The sequence below is a fragment of the Odocoileus virginianus genome, chromosome 6 (genome assembly GCF_023699985.2).
Source record: "Odocoileus virginianus isolate 20LAN1187 ecotype Illinois chromosome 6, Ovbor_1.2, whole genome shotgun sequence".
NCBI classification, from domain to species: Eukaryota; Metazoa; Chordata; class Mammalia; order Artiodactyla; family Cervidae; genus Odocoileus; species Odocoileus virginianus.
Window position 1 is genome coordinate 19,495,398 of NC_069679.1, and position 20,317 is coordinate 19,515,714.

At 39.6% G+C, this 20,317-nt stretch overlaps 1 protein-coding gene across 10 annotated transcripts in view; it reads left to right on the forward strand.

The window, feature by feature from the left end:
* Positions 1-20,317, forward strand: part of FMN1 (formin 1) — a 475,676-nt gene that overhangs the window by 100,074 nt on the left and 355,285 nt on the right. Inside the window, exon 6 of one of the 10 annotated variants that reach the window (XM_020913652.2) lies at positions 5,565-5,754. The exons of the other annotated variants lie outside the window; for them this stretch is intronic. Within the exon in view, the coding sequence (XP_020769311.2) occupies positions 5,565-5,734 (170 nt within the window). The 3' untranslated portion in view covers positions 5,735-5,754. Of the gene's footprint in view, positions 1-5,564; positions 5,755-20,317 lie in introns of those variants that run through there. 10 annotated transcript variants of the gene reach the window in all.

Sequence of the window (20,317 nt, forward strand, 5' to 3'; positions counted from 1 at the left end):
GCTGTATTGATGTCAGATAAATTTAATTTAGATTATTTAGCCAAAGTAAGTGAAAACACTTTGTATCTAATCCTTATTATGGACATTGTTTAAATCATTCTCTTTATGGTTCAACTTTAATATGGACCTTGTTAGGATTTGAGAGGTTTTGGCTTTCTTCTTTCCTACAAGAACTCTCCCACTTCCCTATCAAACACATTTTGTGAAATGGGGTACTTTCTAATTTTATATTCAAATTAGAGAAGTTACTGAGGAAAGATAAGTTATGCAAAACAGAGTAATTTCAGCCTTAAGGGAGATACTGACCTTTTTTTTTTTTCTTTTGCACTCTTGTTTTTACCTGCTGGTTATGCCATAATCTATATTTCTGGCTCATTCTAATCTTTTAGTTGGACTTCTTAGTATGCCCTTGAGAATCTCTATCTTTAGATTTGGGATTATCAGTGTTTCCAAATGGGAGTCAGTACTAAACTATGAGGAAAGTTGTTAATAAAGCAAATGAAAAAAATTCTTTCATTATAATTGCTTAGAGAGAACTAATAATTAAAACAGAAAAGGCTAAAGTTTCCCACAGAGGATATTAGGCAATGAATCAAATAATTTTAAGTTTGCAAGCTATGTTTTGTGATCCAAGCATTTCTTAAAGAGATACATACACAGGTATTCCCATTTACTCAGAATTCATATGATTTTATCTTACGAAATCAGAATCAGTTTTAGAAAAAGTCTGTCCAGATTCACAATGTGTTATATCATTATTTTGATTTAGGATGGCAAAGATTTTCTATTTAGGAACAGGAAGGAGAATATTGTTTATTCTTCCCCACTACCATCCCATCACCAACAACCTAGAATAGATGAAGAATAGTTGTTGCAATGCAGGCCAAATCCAAATTTTATTTCTACTTCAAACGCTAATTTGCTATATGATCCTGAGTTTGTTTTATAACTATTGATTGCTTTAATGGTTCTTCCTTTAAAGATATAAAGTATGTCCTATCTCACCAGAATGGTACAGAAATGCTATTTGTAGTGTGATGACTATTTTTTAATAGATGCAGGTGAAACACATGTTAAATTAAGGTTGTTTACTTACGGAATCACTTGCAAAACGTTAATTTCTTTTTCTATGAATCTATAAACTTTTGTCTCTGAAGTGGACCCAATAAATTTCTCCAGGTGCAAGAAGCAAACACTCACCTCAATCCATAGCTGAGATTTTCCAACAGCAGTTGTCAAGGTTAAATCATTTGTTTTGGGGAAAAGAAGTTCAAAAGCATAGCCTAGTTAAATAAGAATACCCCAAGAATTGAATGCACCTTGTAAGTCTCACAGCCTCTATATTTCCCAGAATGCCAGTAATCAAACTGCAGCTATGGTTTCTTCAACCTCCAGATTTTAAATTTCTCTCAAGTCGATGGAGGCTTCTGCATTGTCTTCTTTACGGCAGGAAATTGCAAATGCTTTTGTTGTTATTGTCAGAATCTGAGGGCGTATAGCTTCCAGCAATGACACCTGGGTTTGTTTTCTTTCTTCCTTTTTCAGAGTTGGGGGTGGGGGCTGATGAGAGCTCGTGGAGGCTAGTAAGCTCTTTGCCAACATTCAATAGTTAAAGCATTTTTCATATATTAATCATCCAGAAACTCTACTAATAAAGACTTATCCTCTTTGAGTGCTAGAGTAGTCCCCAAATTAAATCTTCTGTTCTCTCCTAAGACCACAGTTATTCCTCCAGGTATAAATTATATACCTGGATCTGAGACTGACTTTAATTTCAAATAGAATATTTCTCAGTCCCTGTAGTATAATCCATTAATTTATCTTGTAGTTGGGTCATTGACTTTAGTGCCATATTTTGCTCTGGTAGTAAAAGTAATAGTAGTAGTATTGATGGTAATAAAAGTGTTAACAACCATTTATTGAGTGCTCTATAAAGTACTTTAAATTTTTCATCTTGTTTAATACTCACAAAACTCTTGGAGGATCTCTGTTATTTCCACTTTATTGATGATGGACTTGCCCAAATGGGTGAATAGTAACCTTTCTGAATCCAAGGTCTATACTTTTCTAACTATTCTATTTGAGAAAAAAAAAAAAATCATATCTTGTATTATTTGTCTTTGCAGCTTATAGTCATATTTGGACTTCAATATGAATTCTCCCTCTATTAACTGCTTTATCATAGGCAGTTTTTCTGGAAGAAGTTGGAATGGAGTGCTGAATAGTGAGCAGAAATAATTTAACCCTGGGAGATTTTTCCAAGTTTTATCCTTGGGTGAAGCAAGAATTAGTGTGAACCAACTGTACGTTACAATAGCTAAAGGGTTTTCCCAACCAGATGTAAGGAAAAGTAGAAAGTTAGGCTTCCTATTCTATAGGTTGAACTCTAGTGAGAAAGTTACTCTAGCTCTCCATTTTTTCTTTTCTCTATAAAAGGGGGATTTAAGTGATATTAATAGGGCTAAGGGGCTTCCCTGGTTGGCTCAGATGGTAAAGCGTCTACCTGCAATGCAGGAGACCTGGGATCAATCCCTGGGCCAGGAAAATCCCCTGGAGAAGGAAATGGCAACCCACTGCAGTACTCTTGACTGGAAAATTCCATGGATGGAGGATCCTGGTAGGTAGGCTACAGTCCATGGGATCACAAAAAGTCAGACACGACTGAGCACCTTCACTGGTTCGATAGGGCTAAGGAAGATCATAGCACCAACTAGACAACAGGGACAATGGCTAAAATGTGGGCTCCCCTTACTGATGGTTAGATCTCTAGTCTTCCTGAATATCCCTTTGAGGTGAGAGCCTATAATCCCCATTCTCTTCAATAAAGCTCTTCAACACACCCCAGGGCCAATAAGAAGCTTATTGATACTATTATTGCAAGCCAAGTGGTGTGTGAGAGAATTCTTTGAAATGAACAGCAATGCTGATGGGTCGGCTTAGTAAGGCCACAAGTTACGGTGGAGATGCCTGTTACCTGAGGGCTTCCAAATATCCAGGTGATAAAGAATCCACCTGCCAATGCAGGAGATGCAGGAGACTCGGGTTCAATCCCTGGGTCAGGAAGATCCCTTGGAGTAGGAAGTGGCAACCACTCCAGTATTCCTGCCTGGAAAATTCCATGGACAGAGGAGCCTGGTGGGCTACAGTCCATGGGGTCACAAAGAGTCAGAGGTGACTGGGTAACTGAGCACCCATACACACGTGTTATTTTGAAGCTAAGGTTGATAAAATTAACCTGCCCACAATGAGCTAAGAGGAGCCACAAGTTCTCTATACCTGTGAATCTGTTTATGTTTTGGACATACATTCATTTGTATTATATTTTAGATTCCACATATAAGTGAGACCATATAGTATTTGGCTTCTTCTGTTTCACTAATATCACTACGGCTAATATCCTCTGGGTCCATCCATGTTGCCACAAATGGCAGTATTTCATTCTTTGTTATGGTTGAGTGATACTCCATTGTGTGTATAATATCAATCTCTTTAGCAAGGCTGTGTGCAAGGGCCGTGACCACCTGGTCCTTGCCTGCCTCTTCCATGAGCGGCACATAGTCACATTGAAACACGTGCCATCTGCCGAGTGCGTATGTTCTTTTACGCACACTGTCCCTTCTGGTTTGCTAGGTTCAATCTTATTCATTTCTCAAGCATCCAGTATTATTTTCCCTCCGAAGTAGCCCATTCCTGAGGAATCTTACACTACCCTGCCCTTTAGGACTGCATTATTTCCCTTAGTATTCTCCTTTGAATACAATCCAAATACAATCCAAGAATTTATTTCTTCTTTTTCCCTATGGGATGCTGGACTCCTGGACTTGTCTTAGTTATCTTTGTATCACACAAGATTCAGTAGGTGATTATTCAGTATTTTGACTGAATGGATAAATGTTTCAATGATAGTAGACACATTGCTTGTGAAATCGATACACTGATCATACATTGAATTAAAGATGAGCGTGGGTCACTTTCCTTCCAAAATATGTTCAGCAATCACATCCTTAAACTTTCCAGTGACTGGCTCAATGGTAACCATAGGGGTTTTGCATCTTTTCAATCTCACACAAATGGCAAAATAAGGGGGAGAAAAAGATAATTTTCAGAAGTGAAAGATCTTCCATTTAGCAGTTGACGTAGGATCATTTTCATTCTTCAATTGTTGTACTTTATGGGCATTTGGGATGTGCATTCAAGACAGACTTAATAGTTTAGGTGAGACCCTGCAGCAGCCATTACTTTTTATTTGCTGGCTGTGTCTAAGAAAGGCGGCATTGTTGCTCACGTGGCAGGGAGGGAAGGCCTAAGTGCTTTTGTCATGAGACAGGGAGAGACTCACATCTGCTTGGTGTTCTTGGGGTGTATACAAACAAGCTGCTGGATGACTCAAAAGGTTGAACCAGCAATGATTTGTTCCAGAACAGATGTGACAGAGACAGACATCTGGGAGTCAGGGACCACACATTATATGCTCAACTCTTTTCTGAACATTGCTTGGACAATATTCAAATTTTCATGATTTCTACATATTTATGTCAAGGTTCAAATGTTCAGGAAGCAAGAGAGCAGTTATCTCTGCTTATGTCCTTGCCCTGACATCAGGTGCTTACGATGCTTTACTTAATGTCCTGGGCCTCTTGAGTCTCCCTCCTTAGACAAGCAGGGACTCCAGGGATAATAGCCACAGGCCTGCCATGGGCTTCCTGATGGCTCAGGTGCTAAAGAATCCACATGCAATGTGGGAGACGTGGGTTCAATTCCTGGGTTGGAAAGATTCCCTGGAGAAGGGAATGGCTACCCACTCTGGTATTCTGGTCTGGAGAATTCCATGGACAGAGGAGCTTGGCAGGCTACAGTCGATGCGGTCGCAGAGTCAGACACAACTGAGCGACTTCCACTTCACTTCACTTCACACAGAGCGTGTGAAGCCTCCTGTCCACACTTGCAAAGCATCGAGGTGAGGGGCAGGCACCAGCAGGAGTGTCCTGCAGGACTTTCAGGTTCAGAGTGAAACCAGGCTGACCTTCTCCAACAGAACTGCAAGGAAGGCAGGAAGTCAGTTTAGGAGACCATGTATGGAGATCCACCGAGGGAGGAGCTTGACTTGGTCCTGAGGGGCCAAGCCTGCAGCAATTCTTGAGCTGAGGAGCAGGCCGGTGGCGTTTATCTGATTTCTCACACTAGGTGTCAAAGCGTAATGAGAGTAATTAAAGGGACAGTAGAAGCAGTTTTCTGTGGGCGTTTTATTATTACAGAAGGCTCTGCTTTGAAGTCAGCTGGTACCTCAGGGGGATGGTCTGGGAGGAATCCAGGCTGGAGGGACTGACCTGGCCGTGGAGCCGATGATGAGGTAGCGCGGTCGTGTCCATGGGCAGTGTTAAATGTAATGTGGCAAATTTGGGTTTGACTGTGGCTCGTGTCATTGTCCAAGAGGCTCCCATCTGTAAGGGAGAGAGGAGTAACAGCAGGTGGGCAGTGGTGCGATTTAAGTTGGAGTGGGGGATGGAGTGTGGGGGAAGGTCCCTTGGTGTATTGACACCGGGTGATTTTTCTATTTCCTGCAGAAGCCCAGGTATGGACTGGAGGTGGGGAAGCATGGTTGTGCTTCATGGAGATGCAAACTCTCACTGAAGACTGGAGACTTCAGAAGTGTGTATGCCCTATGTTCCTAGCTATGTTGCTTAAAGAAATAAACAGGATACCAACAGAAATTTTACATAGAAAGAAAGCCTAGAATAAAATCCTGAAATCCTGTGTCACTCAGTCATGTCTGACTCTTTGCGACCCCATGGGTTATATAATCCCTGGAATTCTCCAGGCCAGAATCCTGGAGTGGGTAGCCTTTCTTTTCTCCAGGGGATCTTCCCAACCCAGGGATCAAACCCAGGTCTCCCGCATTGCAGGCAGATTCTTTACCAGCTGAGCCACAAGGGAAGCCCAAGAATACTGGAGTGGTTTGCCTGTCCCTTCTCCAGTGGATCTTCCCAACCCAGGAATCGAACTGGGATCTCCTGCATTGCAGGTGGATTCTTTACCAACTGAGCTATGAGGGAAGCCCTGAAATAGTGTGATAATCATTCCTTAATAGGGGGACTGTGACTGCCTGTTTTTCCTTCTATTCATAGATATTTTAAAATCTTCAATATAAGCAAATTTTACCTTGATAATGAAGAACAAAACAATACATTTAATATAGGATAGATGGGAGGGATCTTAAATTCACCTGCCTCAAAGCTTTGCTTCATTGTTACTAACTACTAGTTGAAAGGATAAGATGCTTGGGTAGTTCAAAACAACAGATGATTCGGTGTTTAGTGGATGTAAGTCATAAATACTTGGGAACACTCATTTTGTTAATTCTTTACTGGAAGGAATGATTTAATCCATGCGATGGAGTCAGCTGTCCTTTGGGAAAGAATATGTCAGAAAGTAAATAATACATTAACAAATGATCACACAGGATACAGGTCAGGCTTTGGGAGTAAGGCATGTACACCAGTATACCTCAACTTTTTTGGCACCAGGGGCTGGTTTTATGGAAGACGGTTTTTCCTACAGACCGAGGGGTGGGGTAGGGATAGTTTCAGGATGATTCAAGCACATTACATTTATTGCATACTTTATTTCTATTATTATTACATTGTGATATATAATGAAATAATTATACAACTCAACATAATGCAGAATCAGTGGGGGCCCAGAGCTTGTTTTCCTGCAACTAGACGGTTCCATCTGGAGGTGATGGGAGACACTCCAAGTGTGTTGTTTATATTCAGTCTACTCTGTAATCTCATTTTGGTTGCTGTCTCTAGAGAAAACCCTGCTTCACAAAGATAGGATGTTAGAAATGGAAGCAGGCATTAGATTCTCATAAGGAGCGTTCAGCCTAGGTCCCTTGAATGTGTAGTTCACTGTAGGGTTCATGCTGCTATGAGAATCTAATGCCGCTGCTGATCTGAGAAGAGGTGGAGCTCAGGCAGTAATGCAAGTGATGGGGAGCAGCTGTAAATACAGACGAAGCGTCCCTCACTCACCTGCTGCTGTGTAACCTAGTTCCTAACAGGCTACGAACTTGTACCTCTACACCAGTAAATGCAGGCATTTAAAACATAACTTATTTAACATTTGGATTGTACTTATAAGAATTTTGTTCCCTGGTGCCTTGCACACTCCGAGGCACTGTGAATGTATATATATATATATATACACATGTATATATGTATGTATATATGTGTATATATATATATAGTCAATGTACTGAAAAACAAAAGTTCTATTAATGTAGCTTTGTCTTCAGGTCGTTTCTTGTACACCCTGCTGCACACCTAACGAGGGCAGCCGTGACGTGGAAGCCAAACCCTTCTGAGAGGGGAAGCACAAGTGTGATAGCCGGGAAGATTGGTGTTCCTCTGCTGTGATGCCCTTGATTTCCTGCCGTCTCCACACACCACTTCCTGGCAAACCACATGCATGGCATCTTTGTGAATACTCCTATTACTTAAGTATGAATTAAGTATTATGCTGTTACTTAACTTCAGGTGTGAGCTCTAAGGGAACAAGGATGACATCTTAAGTTTCTGGTGCTTGAGGAGTGATGACTGTTACCAGTTACTGGAAACAGTCCAGATAAACACTGGCAAAGAAGCTACCAGATGTATATAGCTGGAGTATATGTCAGTCACTTAATGGACTGGAGTTTTTGTCAGCAACTTGTTGCCCGGAATATCACTGGATTGCTTTTTTGTGACAGTTTAAACACAGGTGCCTGAAATTCTCCTCCATGGGTACCCAATGGACTTTCATTCGGCATTTCCAGGGAACTTTTAAATTTTATTGTATTACTGTGCTTACCACAGGTTTAATAGAGCAAGAACAATTTCAATTTTTTTTTAAATTAAAGGGATTAAATAAGAAAACTACTACAGAAGGCAAAAGGACAGCAATAAAAATCTTCCATAATCCAACCACCTCAACTCTTTTCATAAAGATAGGTATTTTTAACTGAGTAAATCTATTTTAGATTTTACATACTTCCATATCTACCTAAGATTATTTTTGAACTTTTTATATTTCTGTACGATATTCTTAATTATAATTTTGTAATTTTAATGGATAATAATATTTTGTCATAGTGATGAACCATAATACCAAATCCATTGTTAGTTATTTAAATTGTTTCCAAGTTGAAACTAATATAAAATACTGTGGTTAAAATCTTTCTTCACATAGCCTTTCATTTCCTTAAATGATTTATTTATTGTAAATTCATAGAAATATTAGTAAAAAGACATGAATAACTTGTTACTGCCACAGTTCTTTCCCCAACATTATATTAATATATTAATAAATCATAGGTGTTATTTTTTTTAAAAAGCTTTATTGAGATGTAATATACATGCTATATAATTCCACAGTTTTTACTGTATTCATGGAGATGTGCAGCTATCACCACAATCAATTTTAGACATTTCATCATTCCCCCAAACTCAATTCTCATTAGCAGTCACTTTCCATCTCCCACAATTCCCTTCAGCCCTCAGTTCAGTTCAATCACTCTGTCGTGTCCAACTCTTTGCGACCCCATGGACTGCAGCATGCCAAGCATCCCAGTCCGTCACCAACTCCCAGAGCTTGCTCAGACTCATGTCCATCAGGTCGGTAATGCCATCCAACCATCTCATCCTCTGTCATCTCCTCTCCTCCTGCCTTCAATCTTTCCCAGCATCAGGGTCTTTTCCCATGAGTCAGTTCTTCACATCAGGTGGCCAAAGTATTGGAGTTTCAGCTTCAGCATCAGTACTTCCGATAAATATTCAGGACTGATTTCCTTTATGATTGACTTGTTTGATTTCCTTGCAGTCCTAGGAACTCTCAAGAGTCTTCTCCCACACCAGCGTTCAAAAGCATCAATTCTCTGGCATTCAGCTTTCTCGATAGTCCAACTCTCACATCCATATATGACTACTGGAAAAACCATAGCTTTGACTAGACAGACCTTTCTTGGCAAAGTAATGTCTCTGCTTTTTAATATGCTGTTTAGGTTGGTCATAGATTTTCTTCCAAGGAGCAAGCATCTTTTAATTTCATGGCTGCAGTCACCATCTTCAGTGATTTCGGAGCCCCCCAAAATAAAGTCTCTCACTGTTTCCATTGTTTCCCCATCTATTTGCCATGAAGTGATGTGACCAGAGGCCATGATCTTAGTTTTCTGAATGTTGAGTTTTAAGCCAGGTTTTTCAGCTCTAGGTTTCCACTAATTTACTTGTTGCCTGTGTAGCTTTTCCTGCCTGAAAATTGTATATAAATGGGATCATTCAATATGTGGTATTTGTAACTGGCTTCTTTCACTTAGCATACTGTTTTCAAGATTTATCCATTTTATTGCCAGAAAACATTCATTGTATAGATATAGCACATTTTGTTTATCTATTTGGAAGGAGGTGGACATTTGGGTTGTTTTCTATGTTTTGGCTGTTAATAATGTTTCTATAAACATTTGTCTGCAAGTTTTTGTGTGGATATATGTTTTCATTTCTCTTCTCTTAGTCGCTAAGTCGTGTCATAGCTATTGTGACTCTTGCTATCCCATGAACTGTAGCCTGCCAAGTTCCTTGTCCATGGGATTCTCCAGGCAAGAATACTGGAGTGGGTTGCCATTTCCTTCTCCACTTGGATATATACCAAGAGTGGAATTGTTGGGTCATATTTTAATTCTTTATTTTAACTTTTGAAGAAATATCAGATTGTTTTCTAAAGCTGATGGCCATTTTACATTCCCACTAGTGATGTATGAGTCCTAATTTTTCTATACCCTTTTGAATACTTGTTATTATATGCACTTTTTATTATAGCCACCCTGCTGGATGTTAAAATGGTATTTCATTGTGGTTTGGTTTGCATGTCACAGGCCCTGTTAAATTTTTTTTTGGTGTTTTAAATTACCTGTGTAGTGTTCAAAGCACTTTACAACATACACTTAAAAAAAAAATAAATATAATTCATAAAGGGCATATATAATGCATATACCATGGAAAACATACATGAGTGAAACAGTTCATAGATTGGGAGGGAAATTCCATCAGAAATACACAAAAGGTGAGAAATGGCATGGCACAAGAAATTTAAAACTATTTGAAAGCATTTTATAATTGTATAGCACTTATTCATACATGTTATCTCATTTACTCTGAATAATTATTATTTTAGATGCCAAAGACAACTTTAAGAAAATGTAAAGGGCTTATTTCTAAAACTTAATTAAGGTTAATAAAAATATACTGTATGCCAAGGTATTAAAAATTATTTTAATATAGACAATTTTAGTTGACCAAAAATACTGATAAGTTGTCTCTATATTCATTAATGGTGAATAGAAAATGGCTAAAGGTGTGGCAGAAGGATTTTAATTGAGATTTAATAAACTTTAATAGAAAAGACTTGTTAATCATCAAAATGCCTTATTGATGTGTATTCAGAAAAGTCTATCTGGAATATTCCACCATATAATCATAAGGTATTTGATTTAGGTCATATCTGAATGATCTAGTGGTTTTCCCTACTTTCTTCAATTTAAGTCTGAATTTGGCAATGGGGAGTTCATGATCTGAGCCAGAGTCAGGTCCCAGTCGTATTTTTGCTGACAGTATAGGTCTTCTCCCTCTTTGGCTGCAAAGAATATAATCAATCTGATTTTGGTGTTGACCATCTGGTGGATGTCTGATAGACCAGATCTGATAGACAGCATGCCTGATGAACTATGGACGGAAGTTCATGACATTGTATGGGAAACAGGGATCAAGACTATCCACAAGAAAAAGAAATGCAAAAAAGCAAAATAGCTGTCTGAGGAGTCCTTACAAATAGCTGTGAAAAGAAGAGAAGTGAAAACCAAAGGAGAAAAGGAAAGGTATACCCATTTGAATGCAGAGTTCCAAAGAATAGCAAGGAGAGATAAGAAAGCCTTCCTCAGTGATCAGTGCAAATAGAGGAAAACAATAGAATGGGAACAACTAGAGATCTCTTCAAGAAAATTAGAGATACCAAGGGAACATTTCATGCAAAGATGGGCTCAATAAAGGACAGAAATGGTATGGACCCAACAGAAGCAGAAGATATTAAGAAGATGTGGCAAGAATACACCGAAGACTGTACAAAAGAGATCTTCACGACCCAGATAATCACGATGGAGTGATCACTCACCTAGAGCCAGACATCCTGGAATGTGAAGTCAAGTGGGCCTTAGGAAGCAGCACTACAAACAAAGCTAGTGGAAGTGATGGAATTCCAGTTGAGCTATTTCAAATCCTAAAAGATGATGCTCTTAAAGTGCTGCTCTCAATATGCTGGCAAATTTGGAAAACTCAGCAGTGGCCACAGGACTGGAAAAGGTCAGTTTTCATTCCAGTCCCAAAGAAAGGCAATGCCAGAATGCTCAAACTACCACACAATTGCACTCATCTCACATGCTAGTAAAGTAGTGCTCAAAATTCTCTGAGCCAGTCTTCAGTAGTATGTGAACTGTGAACTTCCAGATGTTCAAGCTGGTTTTAGAAAAGGCAGAGGAACCAGAGGTCAAATTGCCAACATCTGCTGGATCATAGAAAAGGCAAGAGAGTTCCAGAAAAACATCTATTTCTGCTTTATTGACTATGCCAAAGCCTTTGACTGTGTGGATCACAATAAACAGTAGAAAATTCTGAAAGAGATGGGAATACCAGACCACCTGACCTGCCTCTTGAGAAATCTGTATGCAGGTCAGGAAGCAACAGTTAGAACTGGATTTGGAACAACAGACCGGTTCCAAATTGGGAAAGGAGTACGTCAAGGCTGTATATTGTCATCCTGATTATTTAACTTATATGCAGAGTACATCATGCAAAATGCTGAGCTAGATGAAGCACAAGCTGGAATCAAGATTCCCGGGAGAACTGTCAATAACCTCAGATATGCAGATGACACCACACTTATGGCAGAAAGTGAAGAGGAACTAAAGAGCCTCTTGAAAGTGAAAGAGGAGGGTGAAAACGTTGGCTTAAAGCTCAACGTTCAGAAAACTAACATCACAGCATCCGATCCCATCACTTCATGGCAAATAGATGGGGAAACAGTGGCAGACTTTATTTTGGGGGGCTCCAAAATCACTGAAGATGGTGACTGCGTCCATGAAATTAAAACACACTTACTCCTTGGAAGGAAAGTTATGACCAACCTAGATAGCATATTAAAAAGCAGAGACATTACTTTGCCAGCAAAATTCCGTTTGGTCATGGCTATGGTTTTTCCAGTAGTCATATATAGATGTGAGAGTTGGACTATAAAGAAAGCTGAATGCCAAAGAATTGATGCTTTTAAACTGTGGTATTGGAGAAGACTCTTGAGATTCACTTGGACTGGAAGGAGTCCAACCATTCTGCCCTAAAGGAAATCAGTCCTGAGTATTCATTGTAAGGACTGGTGTTGAAGCTGAAACTCCAATACTTTGGCCACCTGATGCGAAGAGCTGACTCATTTGAAAAGACCCTGATGCTGGGAAAGATTGAGGGCGGGAGGAGTTGGGGATGACAGAGGATGAGATGGTTGGATGGTATCACCGACTCAAGGGACATGAGTTTGAATAAACTCTGGGAGTTGGTGATGGACAGGGAGGCCTGGCGTGCTGCAGTCCATGGGTTCACAAAGAGTCGGACATGACTGAGTGGCTGAACTGAACTGAACTGATCCTGAATATTGTCAAACATGAGAATGAAAAAGAGAAGAGAAACCCCAATGTGATGGGCAGTGAGGGTTGTGGGTACTCATCCTCTTGATGTTATTTGGGGTACATGACTGGATAACCCTCCTCAGAAAGTGATCTTCCTATTCTGTTAATATAGAATTTTAATTTTTACAAAAATTATAAAAATATTCTATAACCATTATAGGAAAATACTGAAATATTTATAGGGACAGAAGAAAAGAAAACTTTCTATCATCACAGTCCATAGAAAAATTACTGTTAAACTTTACATTTCTGTTCAGTTTTTCTACTATATAAATTTCTGCACTTGATATGTAATTTTTTTTTGCTTGACATGTTATAAACCTTTTCCCATATTTTTAAACATTTTGTAAATACTGTTTTAATTATCATGAACTATTCTGTGTAGAGAATTGGGTCATCCATTTACTATCATTTACCTAATTTTGGATCCTTGGCTTGTTTATACTTTTTTGATGTCTGAATAATGTGACAAACATTTTTGCATAGGATGTTTGCATTTTTAAAGAATTTCTTTATAGTGGGATTCTACAAGAATTACAGTTTCAAAAGTATGACTGTTAAATGTGCATTGTAATGCTTATTATTAAATTGTCCCTCCAAATTTTGTTCAGGATGCTCCCACCAGCAGAGTATCCATGGACTTATTTCGTCTATTCATTCAGCAAATACTTAACAGAAGCTTGCTCTATCTAGGTACCTTGTAAACTATTGGGACTGACTTAATGAATGTGGCAGGCACTGTGCTGTTTTTTAAGAGAGGAGTGCCAATTTTACTGCTCTGTTACCAACAATGCCTATTTTCAGAGTTTTATCTTTCATACTTGAGGTGAGAATGTTGTATTTTATTGTTCTTTTAACTTGCATTTCTTTCTTTACTGGTGATGTTGAACATTTCTCCATATTCACTGGTCATTTTTCTTACTTGCCATTTGCCCATTTATCCATTAAAGTCTTTTTTAAAAATACATGAAAACTCATGGATTTTCACGTTGTCTTTTCACAGGGACTGCACAAGTCTTATTTACATTAGAGTGGTTAGAGACATTTATTAGTTTAAATAAAACATTTTAGTCCATTTGTTGCCGAATTGAGTACCCAACTTCATCCTGAAGGAAGCGCTGTTAAAACTGAGTGTTAATACTCTTTGAATGATCCCATCTTGACTTTTGGGGTAAGAAATGAGATGTAAATGGTGTCAGAGTTATGGCGAGTTTACTAGGTTATTTGGTTTTTTCCTTGGGCTTATTGTGGATCTTAGGACCTCTTCAGTATTAGATTGGAGAACCTTTCCTTGTTCTGAGAACTGATTGATCATCTAGAAAATTCATATTGGGAGGCAGAAAGGGTAATCAATACTGTAGGCAGAGGTCACTAACAGGGGCCAAAGACGATAATCTGTGAAATTTAGGATAAATTGCTTTTGGGTTTCTGCCTAGATTTACTAAGAAAGAGGAGTTGTTTGGGCAAGTGATGCCTCTCTGGCGTCTCTTTGAAGTGACCATCTAATGAATCAAGAAGAGGGCAGTTAAATCCCTCTCAGTGAGAAGATCAAAAGAGGAATGGGATACAGTTACATGTTAGGAGCCAAGAACTATCAGTTGACCTTTCTGAAGCCTGGGGAGAGGAGTTTGGATAATTGGAAAACTTTTTGTTGTAGAGGGACCTTTTTTTATCCTTTCCCCCCTTTCCCCCTTTTTCTCCTTATCTTCAGTTTTTCCAGGCCTGTTGCTTAATATTCAACATTGTATTTCATAATTTCGTCCTTGAATCTGGCTTTTCTTAAAGAGCAAGGAAAGTAAAATAGTCACATTCTCTTATGAAAAAGATCTTTGAATTCATTCCCTTTTCTCCTGTTTGCCATTATCTCCTTTCTCTATTTACAGGAGTTAAAAGGTATAGGGGTAAAAAAAAAAAAAGTATAGGGGTGATTCACACCTACTGATGGTTTCAGCATATCTTTAACTCTCCCTGCCCCCATCAAATCTTTTACTAAAGGTAGAGTTTCATATGTCTCCTGTTTTAAGTTGACAAGGACGCCAGTGAGTTTAAACTGCCCCAAAATGAGCCGACAAAAGAATCAGAGGGCTTAGTCAAAGGATGGGCAAACACGTGGCACGCTTACTATCACCCTTCCCTCCCATGTTAGGAAAAGCAGTGCTAGTCAGCAACAAGACTCTTTCCTACCAAGCCTGAACATGGCCTTAGAATTCTTGCCAATGTTACATTCTAGTCATTCACTCACAATATCAGGGCACCCAAGCTGAAATCTATTTTATTTTCTTAATGTAAGATCTGGCTCCTTAATGTAAGATCTGCTTTTGAACTGTGGTATTGAAGAAGACTCTTGAGAGTCCCTTGGACTGCAAGGAGATCCAACCAGTCCATCCTAAAGGAGATCAGTCCTGAATATTCATTGGAAGGACTGATGCTGAAGCTGAAACTCCAGTACTTTGGCCACCTGATGCGAAGAACTGACTCATTGGAAGAGACCCTGATGCTGGGAAAGATTGAAGGTGGGAGGAGAAGGGGATGACAGAGGATGAGATGGTTGGATGGCATCACGGATTCGATGGACATGAGTTTGAGTAAACTCCGGGAGTTGGTGATGGTCAGGGAAGCCTGGTGAGCTGCAGTCCTTGGGGTCGCAAAGAGTTGGACACGACTGAGTGACTGAACTGACCTGAATGTAAGACCTACAAACAAACCTCTAGGGCTTTAAGTGTTAACTGTAATTGAGAAGCAACCTACATAAAATATCTGTCATATACTTGCATTTCTCTTTTCTCTCTCTTAAAAGAAGGACTACCATAATGCCATCTGTAGAGAATAAAGTCTGATCTGAAAACTGGCATTGCTAAAACCAACTTTGTCTGAGACTTAGTTATATAGTTTCAGGAAATGCTAAGTGTTAAGGATAAAATATTTCAGAGAGAAAATGTTGGCCGAGGGGCAGTGACAAGAAATCTTCTCTGTTGAAAGTATATTTGAGCAGATATCTGAATGATGTCAGGAAAGCAATGATGTGATGATCGGGGGGACAACATTCCAGCAGAAGAAATACCAAGTATAAATGCCATAGGCAGGAATGTGGTTGGCTTATAGAATGGCAAGAAGGTTGAAATGGCCGAATGAGTGAAGTGAATAAGGGAGAGGGGAGAAGGTGGGCAGAGAAAGAGGTAGGCAGGAGTCAGATCAGGTGAGTCCTTTAAAGCAAAGAATTGGCCTTTTCTTAAAACTGTGATGGGATGTCCTTGTAGGATGTTAATTTGAGGAACTGTATGTGGTGTTGGAGGAGACTCTTGAGAGTTCCTTGGACTTCAAGGAGATCCAACCTGTCCATCCTAAAGGAGATCAGTCCTGGGTGTTCATTGGAAGGACTGATGCTGAAGCGGAAACTCCAATACTTTGGCCACTTCATGCGAAGAGTTGACTCACTGGAAAAGACCCTGATGCTAGGAGGGATTGGGGGCAGGAGGAGAAGGGGACGACAGAGGATGAGATGGCTGGATGGCATCACTGACTCGATGGACATGACTTTGAGTAAATTCTGGGAGTTGGTGACGGACAGGGAGGCCTGGTGTGCTGCGATTCATGGGATCGCAAAGAGTCGGACATGACTGAGTGACTGAACTGATCTGATGACATTTTAAAAGATCCCTTGGATGCTTTGGGATAATATTATGAGGAATAAGAGTGAAGAAGTGAAAAGAGCTGGGAGATTATGTCAGTTGCCCATATGAGAGTAGATAGTGGCTTGGACTGGGTGATAATAATATACCAAGTGATCTGATGCAGGGTACCATTTAATATCTGATCAAATAAGTCTTGTTCCTAACATTAATGTGGTATGTGGGAGAAAGAGAGGATTCAAGGATGAAGCAGGTTCTTAATTTTAGAAAGATTAGATATTGATGTCATTTGACTAAGTGGGAAAGACTGAGGAAGGCGCACATTTAGGATGAAAATCATGAGTTTGGAATCCATAGTTCATGCAGTGAGTCATTGATGCCTTTGTGAGATAGGAGAGTGATAGGTCTGGCTAGATACATTAATTTGGGAATATTAGAATTTCAGTGTGGCTTCCCTGGTGGCTCAGATGGTAAAGAATCTGCCTGCAATGTAAGAGACTTGGGTTCAATCCCTGGATCAGGAAGATCCCCTGGAGAAGGGAATGGCTACCCTCTCCAGTATTCTTACCTGGAAAACTCCATAGACAGAGGAGGCTGGCAGGCTACAGTCCATGGGGTTGCAAAGAGTCAGACACGACGGAAGCAACTCTCACTCATTTAAACTTTTGAGGCTAGTTGAGGTGATCAAGGGAGTGGGTGAAGATGGAGAAGAGGGCTCCATAAAGATCTTTGGGAGTTGGAACAGTTAGAGCTTTGGTTCTCAACACAGTAACATCTGGCAATGTCTGGACACATTTTAAGTTGTCACAACTGACAGGCGGGAGGAGGGCGGGGTGCTACTGGTAACTAGGGGACAAAGGCCAGAGAGTCTGCTAAGCATCCTACAATGCACAGAACATTCTCCCATGATGAAGAATTATCTGACCCCAGATGTCAGTGGTACTAAGGTTAATAACCTGGAGGTAAAGTGGGGGTCGGGGGGCAAGAAGCCAGCAAGAGTGAGTAGTGAACTAGGAGGAAAATTGGAAGAGTGCTAAGGGTGGGGTTTTGGGTTTCTAGAAAGGAATTTCAAGGGAAAGAATATGTGTTCAATCCTGCATAATGCTACTGAAAAGTTCGTGAGATGAGGACTGAGACTTGATCACTGATCCAGTAAGACAGAGGATTTGGGGGTGTGTCTTGGGATTCAAGATTCCTTTGAAGGGTAATAGAGTCAAATGATGAGAATATACATTTTCCTAAAATTAAATACACATTAAAGAAAACTGACCCCTGCTCTTTTCTCTTTTTTTTAAGCCACAGAGGCAATTCCAAATGAAATTTTTCTTATTTTCATTTCTTAGCCTTAGTTTGTGAAGCACTGATTTCAACTAACTGACTCTGGTTAGCTTAAACAAGACAGGAATTTATTTGGAAAATACGATGGTACTTCATGACATTAAGGAAGATTTGAATAACTGAGGCTTGGGCCAGGTGGCAACCACAAAGCTCTGCTTGTAAACAAGATTTTATGGGTTTTTTTCTGTCATTTACATAACCCAGATCCAATGACTTTAAGTCTCTTTTAGTTTCTTGTTCCCATTTTTTTTTCTTTTTGGCAAAAAAAAAAAATATATATATATGTGTGTGTGTGTGTGTGTGTGTGTGTGTGTGTGTGTGTGTACACACATTGGCATTAACTTAGGTCAGGTAGCTATTTTGGGCTTCCCTTGTAGCTCAGATGGCAAAGAATCTGCCTGCAATGCAGGAGACCTGGGTTCAACCCCTGGGTTGGGAAGATCCCCCGGAGAAGGGAATGGCAACCCACTCCAGTATTCTTGCTTAGAGAATTCCGTGGTCTTGCTTAGAGAAGACCATGGGGTCTCAAAGAGTCAGCCATGACTGAGCAACTAACACACACACACACACAGGTAGCTATTTTATAACCAGTCACTTCTGAAAAATCCAGACCACATTTGGTGTTCAGAGGTTCCCCCTTAGATTCTGGGAGCTCTTCCCAGAAAAGGGAGAAGAGTGAAGGGACAGGCCAACATTCTAGAGACGCCTTCTAGAAATCTCTCCTTTATCCTATAGATGTAAACATCTGTACATCCAGGTAGCTGGTCCTTGACAGCTTTGCTCTAGTTCTACCATGTATAACCACAAACACTTCCTTCTTCACTGGAGATCACACAGACTGGTAGTTACTGGATCCAGAAGTGATGTCATGGGAACCCTATTCTTTGAGTTCACAGTCATTGATAGTGTTCATTTTTCCTGTTGTCCCATCATACTCCATTTAAATGTTTTGCAACTTATGAATCAAATGAGTATTTTTATTGCAATTAATATATCATGCATATAGAAAAGAAACCCCTCAAAAAGGAGGGGGGGGGACAAAGAAAAAGTTAATAGTATTAATTGAAAGGATAAATGGGAAGAATTCATCAGTCTCTAGATATCCCAACAGTATGTAAGAAAATAGAGGTTTAGTCAAGATTCCCTGTTTACCTAATCACAAGGTCATAGTCTTTCCCCATTCATTTCCTGTTTCAAGTTGTTCTTGCCTTCAGCCAGCATTTCAGCGGGTCTGAATTCCTCTTGGGTCTGAACGTTTTTTTCTGAGGGGTCTCAACCTTTGCCATTACAGCCTAGATAACATTACAGGAGACACCTGCTAACCTGTCCCCCAGATTCCTCTTATACCCACAGAATCTCCAGCAAGTCTGTTTCCATCTAATGGGATAAATCATGCTAGCTCTTAAGCAAAACACCTACCACCTTTTGCTTGTTCTTTTCCTGGTAGAAAAAGCTTGAAATGGTCCAGAGAAAATATGTTTCTAATTCTGGGAAATGACTCCTGCCCCGGACACCTGCCTTGTGCGTTTGGCAATGAAACAGCCTGAGCACTCAGACCTTTGGGCCTAGACTCATTTATTATGAACCCTCAGTGCCTAGTCCCCTGTGTGGGCAGTGAGGCAGATGGCATTTTTTATCAATCATCAGAACAGAGCGTGTACTTTATGTTTTTGGACAGCTCCCTAGTTTACAAATGCTGCCTACCAGGGCAACTCCACTGTTTGAGAATCTTTGAAGAGGATCTCACTCATTTAACATGGAAGCCATCACAATGAGATTTCAACATTCTTACTGTTTTTGTTTTCTTTTAATGGAGCAGATATTAAGGCTCAAATTCACATTGTTTTAAAAATAGAAACTATTTTTGCAAAACTATTTCTGCAAAGAAAACAGTATCAAATCCCTTCAGCAGAGTAACACCTTTGTTAATCTAAATCAAGTTATACAACTTTTCCTTTACTGTTTTCTCTTTTCAGTTAATTCACACTATCCTTGATTCCATGGCAAATTATAGAACTATTTGAGAATTAAATTAGCTGGTAGACATTGCTGCAGGAGTAGATACATATTACTGGTTTCCCTAGTAATTGTGTTTTCATTTCCTTTTATTCTCAAAGGCTGAAGCCATCATGGGTATATCTCATGTTTTAATCGTGCTGAATTTGGTTATGTATTATCTCCCCTAACCTCATACCAGGGTGGTTGTGGCTTTCCCTAGGAATTTTCTGCGTCACTATCATTGATAGGTATGGCTGTCATTTCAGACGAAAGACAAGAAATGATTTGGTGCTTTTGCTCATCAGCAACAAGTCGGTGCAGTGCCTCATATTATTTTAAATCATAAATTGTGAAAATTTGTCAAGAAAATCTACATCTATGTTTGTAAATAAAATGCAAATCCACAGTAAAAACCTTACACCTGAAATACCTCTCAGCACAATTCAGTCTAATCTTCTTGTTCTTCTGAAGCCATTATTGACAATCTTGTGCTTATTTATAATTTCTCAGCAGTGCTAGACTCAGAGGTTTCAATTCTATTATTTGTTTGGTGGAATCATTCCAGGGAATATTTATCATGAACTTGAGTATA